Source organism: Xiphophorus maculatus, chromosome 5, assembly GCF_002775205.1.
Source record: "Xiphophorus maculatus strain JP 163 A chromosome 5, X_maculatus-5.0-male, whole genome shotgun sequence".
Lineage (NCBI taxonomy): Eukaryota > Metazoa > Chordata > Actinopteri > Cyprinodontiformes > Poeciliidae > Xiphophorus > Xiphophorus maculatus.
Genome location: NC_036447.1, coordinates 28,094,315 through 28,107,901, shown reverse-complemented (window position 1 = coordinate 28,107,901; position 13,587 = coordinate 28,094,315). Strand labels below are relative to the sequence as shown.

The 13,587-nt window shown below is 40.3% G+C and overlaps 1 protein-coding gene across 2 annotated transcripts; it reads left to right on the top strand.

Annotated features, from left to right (window-relative positions):
• The first annotated feature begins 46 nt into the window (after window positions 1-46).
• On the top strand, window positions 47-11,595 carry LOC102223843 (zinc finger protein 431-like). Of its 2 annotated transcripts, none has more exons than XM_014474048.2 (6): window positions 47-993; window positions 3,400-3,533; window positions 4,223-5,172; window positions 5,254-5,437; window positions 6,152-6,280; window positions 9,938-11,595. In XM_014474048.2, the coding sequence occupies exons 2-6, from the start codon at window positions 3,416-3,418 to the stop codon at window positions 10,615-10,617; spliced, it is 2,061 nt and encodes a 686-aa protein (XP_014329534.1). In that variant the 5' UTR covers window positions 47-993; window positions 3,400-3,415; the 3' UTR covers window positions 10,618-11,595. The 2 variants fall into 2 exon arrangements, with proteins under 2 accessions (XP_014329534.1, XP_023189620.1); XM_023333852.1 differs by lacking the exon at window positions 47-993 and adding an exon at window positions 1,009-1,394.
• Window positions 11,596-13,587: the final 1,992 nt, after the last annotated feature.

Below are 13,587 nucleotides of genomic sequence, written 5' to 3'. Positions count from 1 at the left end.
ATACGGTGTTTATAAAAGATGGAGAGAAATATTGCCTTTTTAATGCTTTAGTCCTGTTTTACAAATTTTAAACTAATACATAAAGCTTTTTTTTTTTTTAGATGTGGAAGGTGTCAGACTGTTCCAGGGCAGATGGTCCTGCAAAGAAGTTTGCAATGGATGAATGGGCGAATAACTGAATGTAGTGTAAAGCGCCTTGGAGTCCTCTGGACTGGATAAAGTGCTATACAAGTACAGACCATTCTTATTTTTAGGCCTTAAAAAGTCATGAATACAGTATTTATAGATATAATATTTATTTTAGTAATAGTTATGACTGGTATTATTCATACCTCTGGCAGATTTAGATGTAAAGTCATTCTTCTATATTGACCTAAAGATTATGGTGATGGCAAAGAGGCCTTCCAACCTCAATTGTGATGCTCATAATCAAAGAGAAACATCAGAACGCATCAAAAAGACTGCATTGAAATACAATAAATGCAATCATTGAATTTTAATTTGTCAACATTTTGATTCTGAGAATGCAAATGTGTTTCTCTTATTTCTGTCTGTATAGTGTGCAGTTAGCATGGCAGTTATTTAAAAGAACTTTTTTTTGATAGATTTGAGAAAAATAAACGTTTTATAAATGAAGCCAGAGAGACTTTTAAAACAAACATTATCAAGCAGTCTTTTCATTTGCTCCCATTGACTTGGCCACGTTTGCCTGCCATCCGCTGCAGAGCTTTAGGAATAAACGCACTGTTGCGCTGTTCGGGGGCTTTTATTATGATAACCGGAAGTGCCGAGGGTCTGTAGCACCAACTCGAGCTGAAAGTGTTGTCATCAGTCGTGTTTCTAACGTGACTCATTTGTTTGTTTACAATCATTTGACGCGCCGTTGTAGCACCCTGAGCACGGAGCTGACGCGTTAACGCGCTTATTGCCGCTTCGCCGCCATTAACTATTTCGAAGCGGCTCCTTTTACCAGAGGGAACAATCCATGCAGAGGTTGGTCAACATGTCCATTGTCTGTCGTTAGCTAGTCGAGTTAGCGAGTGTTGTCCCCAGCTGAGAGGGGGGGTCTTGTAGAAATCTGGTGAATTTCTAGCGGGCTGTGATGATTAATGTCGCTTGATTTTTTTTGTCAAAATGTGGGTCATTATCAGCTGCTTGTTAAGATAAATGATGCCGTGAAACGCCACCCATGTCTCCGATAGCTGGCTATCAGCGGTCCTCCCCCCCCCCAGAGGAGGCGGAGGAGGTGGTCGCTGACCAGCTTGGTGGTGACCGCGGCTGTCGCGATTAAAACAAGTCATTTCCAGGTCAATTGCTGTCTGCTCAGCTCACTAGGTCTGGTGAGGGTGGTGCATTTACCCCCCATTCCAGCAGAGAGTCCTGTCCTCTAACAGGTTAGTCATTTAATTGATTGAAAACAGTAGATATGAGGCAGCAGATATGCAGAATTAGCAGCCTGGAGCTAATGCTACTGGGCCAGCTGCTCTCTTCACGTTGAATTATCAAAAGTCCCAGAAAATACAGGCGACACCTTTCCGTCAGATTTGTGGCGCGAGGAAGGTTGCGCGTGTCGTTTGGAGTCACTCTTCCATCCGCAACACCTCCTGCTGTCTGTCTGTCCGTCTGTCTGTCCTTGAGCAGGACCGTGGATGTCCTCCAGGGTGGGGACAACAACAGTGCCTCACTAAGCCTTTAACTTGTTTACCTTTTGTACCTTAACAGTCACAAACTTCGATATGTTTCAGTAGGATTTGTGAAGTTGAAAGGAAAATGATACATTATTTTTTAATTAATTAATTTTATTTATTTATTTATTTATTTATTTTAAACAAAGATACATCTTAAAAGTGTGGCTTGCCTTTAAATTTAACCTCCATGCCCTAAGTCTATAATTTGTCATAATGCCCTCAACTCCAATTGCAATGATACTTATTTTGAGGTATGTGTCAACAAGCTTTAAAACGTTTGTCCATTCTTCTTAATAATAGTCCAAACTCAATCAGTTTAGATGGAAAACATCAATTTCCAATCCTCAACATGAAATGCTGGTGATTTCATATGCGATTTCTTTGTGATTTCATATGCTTTTTATCAAAGCCATTGGTCTGCAACCTTTATAATCCAATGAAACATTTTTGCCCTAAATGCGGCTGATTAAAAATGCGCCTCTAAACGAGGCACATTTGCGCCTCGTTTAGAGGCGCAAATGCAACCTGACTTTTTGAACAAAAAAAAAGAAATACAGTTTATCTATACTTTTTTAAAAAATCAGTTTACCGAAAATGTATCATTTATTTAAAAAAAAACCCTTTTATTTCTACTTTTCATGTTTTAAATGAAAAAAAAAAAAGACAGAAAACCTCTACAAAAAAAGACAGATACATTTTCTCTATGTGATGTTGACATTTATGGTAAAATAACATATAAAATAATATCACTTGTACTTTAAATGTCATTCTTTTGTTAGCATTTAATTGAACTACTTATGGAAAAACTGCTAAAACCTGCATTTGGTATTATTTTTTAAAGACATTAATTTGTTCTTTATCATTTTAAATGTTGAAATGCTTGTCTGACCACCAACTGGAAAGGTAGACGACCTGTCTTGCCCAATAACTGAGACAGATGGACAGGGGTTCGAACCAGCAACCCTCGGGTTACGAGATGAACTTGCGCCACCGGAGCCACTTGCGGCTGCAGATCGGCAGGTTGCAGACTGCCGAACTAAATCCATCTGTGTTTCTGCACTTTCAAATCTTTTCCAGTCTTTTAATGGTTTTCTTCATGGCTCGTCCTACATTTGTTAGATTTCTCAGTTCTCTTTCAATGTTTTTCTTCCTGTAGCTTTATTTTATTTTGATAAAAGTTAGATTTTTTTGGAAGTGTGCTGTTAGTAGCCGTCCTGATGACACACTTCACTTTTGACAGAATACCGATATGTGAGGTTTAGTATTGACCGGTACAGAAAAACAATTACTAATTTATTTCATAACTCTGCACCAGTGAGCCGTTGTTGAAAAATGTTGTCTCAGTTTCTGTTGTTTTGATGCTTGGTCTGCAATGCACTAATAACCAAAATCCTCACATCATCATCATTATTAATTTATGCTTGTCTAAACTGATATGATAAAATACACCTGAGGAAGTGAGGATATTTTTTACATAACCCAGCCTCTACTGATTCACATATACAAAAATCAGTGATTTTATTTGATAAGGCAGTAAACAGTTAAATCTTCGTCTTAAAATTGTCATTTTACTGGCACCTGACTTTGAAACTTATACCTAGTTGTACTTGGACAGTATTGACACAAAAATGTTACCCTCTTATTCTTCACCTTCACAATGAGCAGTTTGCCCATATTGTTACAGTCAAACATAGATTTCTCTTTTTTTTAGATCATATATTTGAGAGATGGGTTCAGAGAACTCTGACCACTTTGGACCGGCGGTGGGCCTTGTTGACGAAGACGAGCAAGAAGTAGGTGGTCTAATCAACTCAGACGGGGAAGAAGTGGACTACTCCGAAGTCAGTAAGTAAATAAAGATTTTAAAGTTTAATTGGCTGTAAAAAAAATTTATATTTGTGGTTTGTTGTTCTTTTTAAAAAAATTTATTTGAAACACCCTGAATGGTAGAAATCAGCATGCAACGTTGGTAGAACAAATAAAACTGGCTATTAACATATTAACAAAACATGACTCAACTTTTTTTTTCTTTTGAAAATACAGGCGCATCGATTGTAGTTTTCTGGCCTGACCTAGCGATTCCAAATTTGACCGATACCAATTTTAATTGGATTCGGTCAATGAGCACTTTGTTGCTCATTAAGTACAGCAACAAAGTTGCTAAATTGGCGACACTCCACTAGCAATAGTCACAGTGGGGTGACTATTGCTAATCGTGCAGGTGCAGACATGATCTGGTGGGTGGGTGTGTCAGTCAGCCATCTCTCACCACAGAACTAAAGGTAACAGTAGCTGATTTTTAGCACAAGATAGGAGTTAGACAAGATCGGTTTCACAGGTAAGTATTAGCCAATCGCCGCTCTCCCAAATTTAGGCCGATGCATCTGTGTACTCACAATTGAAAATGTAAAAATATTACATTTTCTCATTTGTATGTCATGAAAATTGTGTGGAATAGTTGATGCAAAGAAACACTCTGGGATCCACTGAATGTCACTGAATATTGTACTTTTCCTTAACTTGTGTTCACACAGGAGTAAATCCCATCTCAGGCGTCGTACCTGCAGAGACTCCCTCCAAGAAATTGATTCAGAGCGAGAGTGAAAAGATAACATCCCTCCACAGCTGCTCGGTTTGTGGGAAAGACTTTCCTTACGCCTCTAAGCTTCAGCGACATTTGCGCACTCACTCGGGAGAGAGGCCCTTCCCTTGTTCCATGTGCGAAAAGAGATTTCCAGAGAAAGGGCTCCTCATGATCCACGAAAGGGTCCACACGGGCGAAAAGCCGTTCCCGTGCACTTTCTGCGCCAAGAGGTTTGCCAGTCAGGGGGAGCTGCGGCTCCACCGGCGGACTCACACGGGCGAGAGGCCCTACCACTGCTCCATCTGCCTGAAGAGCTTTTCTCGGCACTGGCACTTGAAGACGCACCTGGAGGCGATGCACTGCGAGGTAGTCGCGGGCTTCACGAGGAAGAAGTTTCCATGCTCGGACTGCGAGAAGAGCTGCAACTCGGCGGCCGAGCTGAGGGACCACCAGCGGACTCACACTGGAGAAAGGCCCTTCCAGTGCTCATTCTGTGACAAACGGTTCGCCTTGTCTGGAACACTGGTGAGGCACGAGCGCCTCCACACCGGCATCACCCCCTACCACTGCAACGACTGCGGCAAGACCTTCGCACAGCAGTGGACGCTCACCACGCACATGAGGACTCACACGGGAGAGAAGCCATATAGCTGCTCTCAGTGCGACAAGTCGTTTGTCGCTCCTGGGGAGCTCCGGAGGCACACCAGGATCCACACAGGAGAGAAACCATACACCTGCGGTGACTGCGGACGGCACTTCTCGTTAGCGGGAACTCTGAGAAACCACCGGCGGTCGTGTACGTCAAGCAAGAGCGAGTCCGTCCCTGATGTCGTCTTGGGAGTGAGTCGAGCATCGGCAGATGAGTCGTACCTGGAGGGCCAGGCTAACTCCATCTGTGAGGTAGTAACAGGACACAGCATTTTGAAACTTGTTTCTTTAGTTTGCTCAGTTATTTATGTTTTAATGAAACTGTATTTTAAGGTACCTGAAAGCGAGACATCCCCAAATGCTGCTGAGCCTACTTCCTCAGAGCGTCCTAACTGTGTCACATCGCCTCAGCCAGAAGTTACCCCGAGGACAATGGAAAACCCTTCAGAGAACCACGTTTCCACTCCCCATGTGAACGTTATAGTGAAACAGGAAGAAGAGGAGGAACCTTTATACGGTACTTTAAATATTCTCAATATCCTTTTCAATATTTGCTGAATTAAAGCGTCAGTATTATGCAAAATGCACTTTTTTGAGCTTTCCATCATGTTATAATGTTATTACCTCATCAAAAACATACCTGGAGTGTTGCTTTGATTCTTTCATGCATGTTTGAGAAATCCCTTAATCTCCCGTGGCAACCATTAAGCTGTGCCAAACGCCTAGTGGACTTAGAGCCGCCTTGAAGGACGAAGCTCCTCCTCTGAGCAGCAGTTTCCAAGCTTCTCAGCTTCTACCTCACAGAGCAGCCATCTCGTGCCACTCCCCCGCTCAGCTCCTTCAGACTAGCCAGCAGCAATTAGCAAACACCTGGTGGAACTGAGCATCTGCTGAGCTCATTGTACGAGCTATTTCTCAAATCAAAGCTGGTAAAAATGTTGTTAAAGGGTTAGTAGAGGAGCAACGTTGTGATGACTTCCTGGAGGTGGAGTTTCAGAAAGAGCAGGAATTTCTTTAGGGAACCAAGCCCCAGTTTCAAGGCGTTAAATTACAACGTCAAATTTCTATACATGCAGCATTCTTATTACAACTGAAGGTAACGTTGCTACTTGGTTGTGCTATAAAGTGGCATTATGTGTCTGAAAAATACCTAATACTGCCCCTTTAAATGTAAATCTAACTTTAGTGATATTATGCAATGTTCATACGGGTGGTGTCCTTACATTGATAGAGGAAACTCCAGACCACGCATCAGATGGGGAGAATTGTGAGACTCCGGAAGAAAATGAAGAGCTGCATCAGCAAAGCAACAAAGAGATTAGGATTACAGTAAAAGATGAAGAGGAGGGGTCAGTAAACGGTAAGGAGACACCAACCCTAACGGACCACTTTGTCACACAAATAAAGCTAGAGATGCACAAATCAGGCTGAGCTCCAGTTTATCTCTGGGGTCTGCCATGCCAAGTCCAACTTTCTTTCTAAGGACGGTAATGCATGGTTTCATCTGTAAAACCATGGATTAATTAAAATGCGATGAATCAATTGCAATTGAGTGAAAGACTAAAATAAGCAAGATTTTCAATTAAAACCCCTGAAATTTATTTTTCATCTGTTATTTAAGTTCTTCAACCATCAAATTGGTACTTAGTGCAGTTCTAGCCAATCAGCTTTCAGGACTCCATAATCATTCATGGAACTTCTTCAAAAAAATTCTTCTTTCAAAATGTGGGCTGACTTTAATGTTGGGGACGTCTGTGGTGCTACAACATGTTTAGCATTGAGATGCTATTTCAGGCACGAATAGCGTCTGTGATAAAACTCCTTTTAGGAAGTGGCTTTGTTGTCTATCGTCATGTCTTTTTTGGTTTTGTGTAAGTTGGATGAACTTCACTTAAACATGTACTTAAGCAATGACCGTACCCGCTGTTGGGTTGAACTATGTTTGGGTTGTTGTGAGTTATGAAAAATAACTTTTATTCTAGGAGACAGACTGTTCAGAGCCAGGGAGAGTGGTGGCAGGGACGGAGCCCTAAAGAGCCGGCGCCAGAGACAGGGGCACAGCAGGACAGGATGGCCCTGTTGCCAGCACAAGTACGGGATGTTAAGGTTCAGACCCTAGTGACTGTACAAAGCCTTAACAGTTTGGAAACTAAATTTGTGGACTTGCTTTCCACTAGCAAGTCCACAAACACTTGCTAGTGGAAAGTCATTGTCCTTCCAAGAGAAATGGTGTGACGGTTTTCCTTGGACACATTACAGTCCAACATTGAGAGGAGTTTTGTGTTTTTGTTGTGGCAAAGGATTTTCAAATCAGTCTGTACTGCGATGAAAACCAGATTCTACTTTCATTAGTGCAGCATTCAGAAAGCCAGGAGGTGACAAGGCATTGCTTACAAAAAATTGTTAGTTCTGTTAGCCTTTAGTAACCCCACTCATAAAAGTGGCTGTTTGTATCAACTTCTCTCATACTGATTAGGATTACCCCATTTTGTTAGAGGTTTACAGACCATTATGTACACAAGCCTCAAAGCACAGAATGAACTTCTAAGTGTCCTGGCCAATGCAATAATTCAAGGCATTGCAAACGATCAGTTTTCAGTGATAGTTTTATGGAACCCAGGATGTTTATGGCACTGAACAAGAAAGTGTCTTGTTCAGTGGGATGTGTCAGGACAGTATGAGTGGGTAGTCTGCAAGTTGGAGGACATGGCAAAATATGCTGCAAGTGGCTGGGGAGAGGGAAGTCTGGGCCTCTGTGACCTGACAAAGCGGAAGAAGATGGATACCAGTGGCTTCTTTGAGAATTTCAGCAAAGGAAAGACTACGTAGGGCCTCACACCTGCGTAGGCTGTTGTTGGAGAGTTTGAATGCCTTAATATTTCACTTCAGAAAAATCTCAGATTGTGTCTGGTATGTAGGCCACAGTCGTCTCTTCAGAAAAGATAAATGACGGGCGCTACCTTGCACTCTATGAGAAAGCAACAACATTGGTTGACTGTCTTGATTCCTTTGACTCCATTGAAAAACAAGATTGAAGACGCCTTTTTGGCAAAGCAGTGGATAGAGGTGTTTAAAGTTTCGGATGCTAGAGGTTCAGTTTGAGGAGCATTTTGAACAGGACAACATCAAGACTTGGCTATAATTGGAGAGTGCACTCCTGACTAAAGACATAGATGATTACTCCACACCTTATCCTGAGCAGAACACAAGGTCCTTCCCTTCACAGTTCTCCAAACACCTCTGTAGCACAATTGGAGAGGCAGTTGCGACCCTCCTCAGACTTGTGTTGTTGGTGCCAGTGTCTTCATGTGAAGCTGCAGGGAGTTTTAGTGCACTAAAGACATGGCTATGTGCTAATATGACCCAACGCAGACTCAACAATGCAGTTGTTTGTAATATCCTTAAAGAGAGACTGGTCAAGCTGAACAGGAAAGTAATCTGCCAGATATTTGTTGGACCCATTGGAAACTTCTTTGGCCTTTTTTGTCTGAGCCTTCTGGCTAAATGGTCAAATATTTCCCCTGATGTAAGGAATCGTTCAATCTTGTTCGTCTTTGTGCCTAATTTATAATTATGTTGTACAATACAGTGCAGTGAATGTATATTCCATTTATTAACTTTCTTTTTTTTTAGATTATAATTTAAATGACTCCTAACTTGTATTGAGAGACACTACAATAAATCGACGTTTGATTAGTGAGGTTACTCAATAAAGTATTTCTTCTGCTTGAAAAGTTGTTTCTGTTTAGTGCTTTGAACTTTTGTAAAGGTGTTGGAGCAGGGATTAGATCAGTGACACTGACCACATTGAATACAAGCGAAACTCAAATAAAAATAATATTTAAATTAGAGTTTGGCTTCCATGGGTCTCAACACAGATAATGACCATCATGTGACTTAGCCCTCTTGGAGACTGTTTTTTTCTTCTTTTTAAATTTATTTATTTTTTTTCAAAAACTGCAGCTCTATACAAGATGGTTCTTTTTCCATTTCTGGCATATTATGGAAATTCAGTTTTAAACGGCTGATTCCAAAGATTCAACATGGGCACATTTAGCTAAGCACATCAGATTTGCCTGTATTTGATCTGTTAAGAGGTCAGAGCCAATTAGGGATCAAATGGATATTGATCACTGTCTGATTGATTGGTGCACTGTGCAGGAAGGTAATTTATCTTAAAACAATATGCTTGGATTGTTTCAATGTAGTGTATGTACTATTTATTATTCCTAATGGATCAACGACTTAAGCCTAATTGAAATAAAGGTTGCCTTATATTCTATACGTTAAACGTTATTGAAATTGAGGTACTTTCTGTTAAATTAAAATTTCGTTCTTGTACCAGCTAGGTGTGTGAGAGAGACATTTCATAATTTAAAATGTTGTTTGTTTATTATACCTGTGCTTCCATTGACCATATAATTGCTCTAATTGGATTTTTGAAAAATAAATGTGCTCATCAGAAACATGGCAATTAGAAAAGCAAAAATCACGTTATTCGGGAAACTGTTTTTGCACTAGGATGAGATGGTTTTTCGGCCGCATAACGATTAGTGTATTTCCCAAAACTGCAACGTTGACACTTTTTCGCATCGCACGTGATCAAATACGGAATGTCACTACTGGAGGAAAACACGAAGAAGAAGACGACAAGAAGTGAAAGGAGGATGATGGCACTGAGTGCTTTCTAGCGACTTCTCGCGTGAGCAAACTTTTACACGTGTGATTTTAATTGCGCTTCCTATTTATTGGAAACACCACAATTGGGAAATTGTGTTTTTTGACAGCAGCAGAATACAGTAATAAATTACTGTAATATATCATATACAATAGTGAATTGAAACAGTATTTTTTTTTGGTTCATTTGTATTGTTTTTGTCTCTGAAGTGTGGTGCTGGAAGAGTATGAAAACTTACCTTAAAAATGCCTGGAGTTTACTGTAGGTAAGGTGTACAAACCCTGTTTGTGCTCCTACGACATGTCAGTTTTAAAGTCTTTCCATCCAAATTGTCTACAGAAAATCCGGATGCTGACGAAGACGTTGGAAAACGCGGTCTTCCAACGTCGCCTGAGGAAAAGCAAAGTCGAAGCAACTCAAAGAGTTCCTACTGCTGCGGGCTCTGTGGAAGAGACTGCCACAAGATGTCGGCGCTGCAGATCCACATGCGCATTCACTCGGGCGAGAAACCCTACCAGTGCTCCCTCTGCGGGAAACAGTTCACACAGAAGGGTCAGCTAAAAGGTCACTTTAAAGTCCACACGGGAGAAAAGCCATATTCCTGTCCGGACTGCGGCAAGAGCTTCGCCCACTCAGGCGCCATGAACCGACACCGGCTCACCCACACGGGTGAGAAGCCGTACCACTGCTCTGTGTGCGACCGCAGCTTCAACCAGTCCGGCCGACTGAGGGAACACGAAAAAATCCACCTGGGGGAGAAGTTCGACTGTCCTGAGTGCGACAAGAGCTTCACGCGCGCTTCCAGCCTCAAAAACCATGTGAGGCTGCACACCGGTGAGAGGCCGTACGGTTGCGACGTCTGTGGGCGGGGCTTCAGCCGCTCGCAGAGCCTCAGGCTCCACAGGAGGAAACACTTTGAGACCGAGGGAGCGTCTCCGGCCGCCACGAAGAATGACGACTTCTACGAGAGCGACAATAACTCCCCCATTAATATGTGCATAACGGAGAAAAATGACTGAAAAAAACTCTATTTATTTAACCAGATATATATTGGTAGTGTTTAGTACGAGATCAAAGTCTGTAAAACTGAGAAAGTGGAACGTAGCGACTTACCTCTGTGAATTTATTGTTACCTATCTGTGATGCTTCTATATAAAAAGTGTTAAAAACTAAAATATTTATCTCTGAAGTGTAAAAACAGCCTTATGAACAGAAACACAGCTGTGGTCTGTGCTGCCAAGCAGGATTAGCTGCTCATCAAGAAACACAAAGCTGGGTTGCTCCTTACTTGGGTTCAGCACTATTTATTTATTTATTTTACCTTTTGTCCACAGTAGGGAATTTATACTGAAACAAGTTCTAGTCAATGCCATTTGAAATTAAAATAAAAAAAAAAACAGTACTTCTTTCCTCTGGTTTTCTGAGATGCACCATCTCACTTCGTTATCGTGTAAAAAAGATTTTGTTTTGGAGTTTCACGTCATGTTATAATGGTTTTCGTTCATCAAAAACGTGCCTGGAGAAAGAGGCCCAATTGCGAGGAGTTAAGTTGCAAAGTCAAATTTCTTTAAAGTCACGATCGATATATAGACATGTAGCAACGTGACATCACGTTGCTACATGACATCACGTTGCTATGTGCCCAAGATGTGCTGGAGGACAAAACAGCTGCTTGCCAACGATGACTGTCGTTGGTTTTACTGTCACCGTGATGTATGCTTGATATATATTAAAGAAAACGGAACGCAGTGCTTTGCGACTAATTGTCAACGCTATGACAACGAGATAATGAGGTCCGAGGATTTCACAGGTTAATAAAAAGTATTAATTGGAGAAAAAAAAAAGTGAGGGAGAAGGAATTAGTTAATTTATGCTAGCTTGACTTTGACAACTTTAACATGTAGGTGTGCTGTGGAAACGATTCTTTTTTTTCTTTTTAAGACGTAAATGCACTGAATTACAGATTTATTTGATAACTCTGCACCGGTACAGCACACTTAAATACACCAATAGCTTCACAAGCTTGGGCAAACATGTAAAAACAACACAAGTTTAATTTATTCAGTCAGTGCGATTAGAACTATAATAGCCAATGTAAAATAAAGAAAAAAGGAACTGACACCTACAAAAACAATAGGCTGACTACTTTGGTCAGACATGTAAAAATAAACGGCAAGAATCCTTCTATCAAAGGATTCAGAAAGTGTAATTAGGAATTTAAATATAATGTAAAATTAATAATAAGTAACATCGCTGAGAGCACAAAGCATAGAATTAGACTAATTAGATTTGCCGTTATGGATTAGGCACATTGTCACCGATGCCCAATCTTGAATCTTTTTCAATATCTGAACCAAAACAGATATTAATATCGGATCGGTGCATCTCTAACTCTGTCCCCTCAGTTTGCCATGGCCTTTTTGCTTTCTGCATTTCGACTGGCTGCTTTCTGTTTATGACCTTATATTATATAAAACTGAACGATTTGCTCAGATGGCTCCATCTAGATCTTGCTGAGCAGTGTTGCCCAGTGTGTGAGAGAAAGGGAAAAATAAAACGTAGAGTTACAGTGATTAGGCTGAATTATAGTGATTCTAATGTTTTCTTTTTAAGGACAATAACGCACTAAATGTGCTGGAGCATTCCTCATTTATGCATCAGAGGATCTTCCTATAATTCTTGTCTAATTTAAATTAAATCACATATAAAGAGCATCAAAGTACATGTTATAAGTTAATGCAGTTATAGACCTAACATGGTGGGAGTATGTTGATACAAAGTTGGCCATTTTAATGGCGCGTCTCGATGAAAAAGCTGGGATTTTTCGCCATTAATACTTCAACTGATGAATTTGTAGCAGTAACTCCACTCTGTACTTTATGTCAAGTGGATTCATGATTGCAGCAGCTGTACTTTCTGATTTTATTTTTGTTGAAATGGTAAAACTATTTAATTCTGAAACATATTTAAAAGAAATTGCAGACGTTTAGTAAATACACAACTCATTTGCAGCGGTGTCCATCCAAAGTACGGCACCGGTGGGCTGATTGGACTGATTGGGGCCCCAAGCTCAGCTGGTTGATGCAAATGGAGGCTTTTTTTTAATGTTTAATTAGTTCAAAATTATTACAGACAAATTAGAATCTTCTGAGCACCCACACAAAGAATTTGTCTTTTAATAATCATACTTTTTGCTTCCTCTAATTTCAGCACCGTTTCCATTTGTAGCTATTCTGCTAACGTAAAAAAGAAAAACACACAAAACACGTTTAGCGAATTTATTTTTGTAAATTCAGTTTGTACCATTTGGTGGTGAAAGGAAGCACAGCTGGCGTAAAACGAGCCACATCCATCCTCTGACTTTTACTCTGAAACCAACTGTCGGGCCCCAAAATCTGTTTTTATTTTTTATTTACTTGGATAAACTTATTTGTTTAAAATAAGTGACTTAAATTCTGTTTTTATTACTGAGAATTAGTCAAGTTAGTATCCAGAAGAATGTTCAAACTGGATTCTTTTGTTATAATGAAAACGTGCAAAAACCCTTTTTAAGTTCTGGATGTGCAATGATTTAAAGTTTCCTTTCCTCTGAAAAATTCAACCCCTTTATTTAAATAATTTTTTTTGCTTATCTTAAGTAGTAAAAAAATAAAAATAAAACACAATAAATCTTTGGTGATTTAAATGTTTTTAAAAATGATTATCTTTTTTTTTTTTGTCCTGTAAGAACTTTTGCCTTGATGATTTTAGTTCGTGACAAAAGCTTCGGACACCCCTGCCATGGCGTGCTTTTTCTCTTTCAAACTCAAAACCTCGCAGTGATACACATTCCTGCGGGACTGGAAGTTTTATTATTATTTGTGCCTTAGAACGTAGGCGCTGTAAGATTTTAATGGCTTAAAACCCAAATTATTGACTTCAACGAAGAATTTACACCTTCTGTCTTCAGCATTCTCCACAAACCGCCACCGGTACGGTTCAAACCCCAA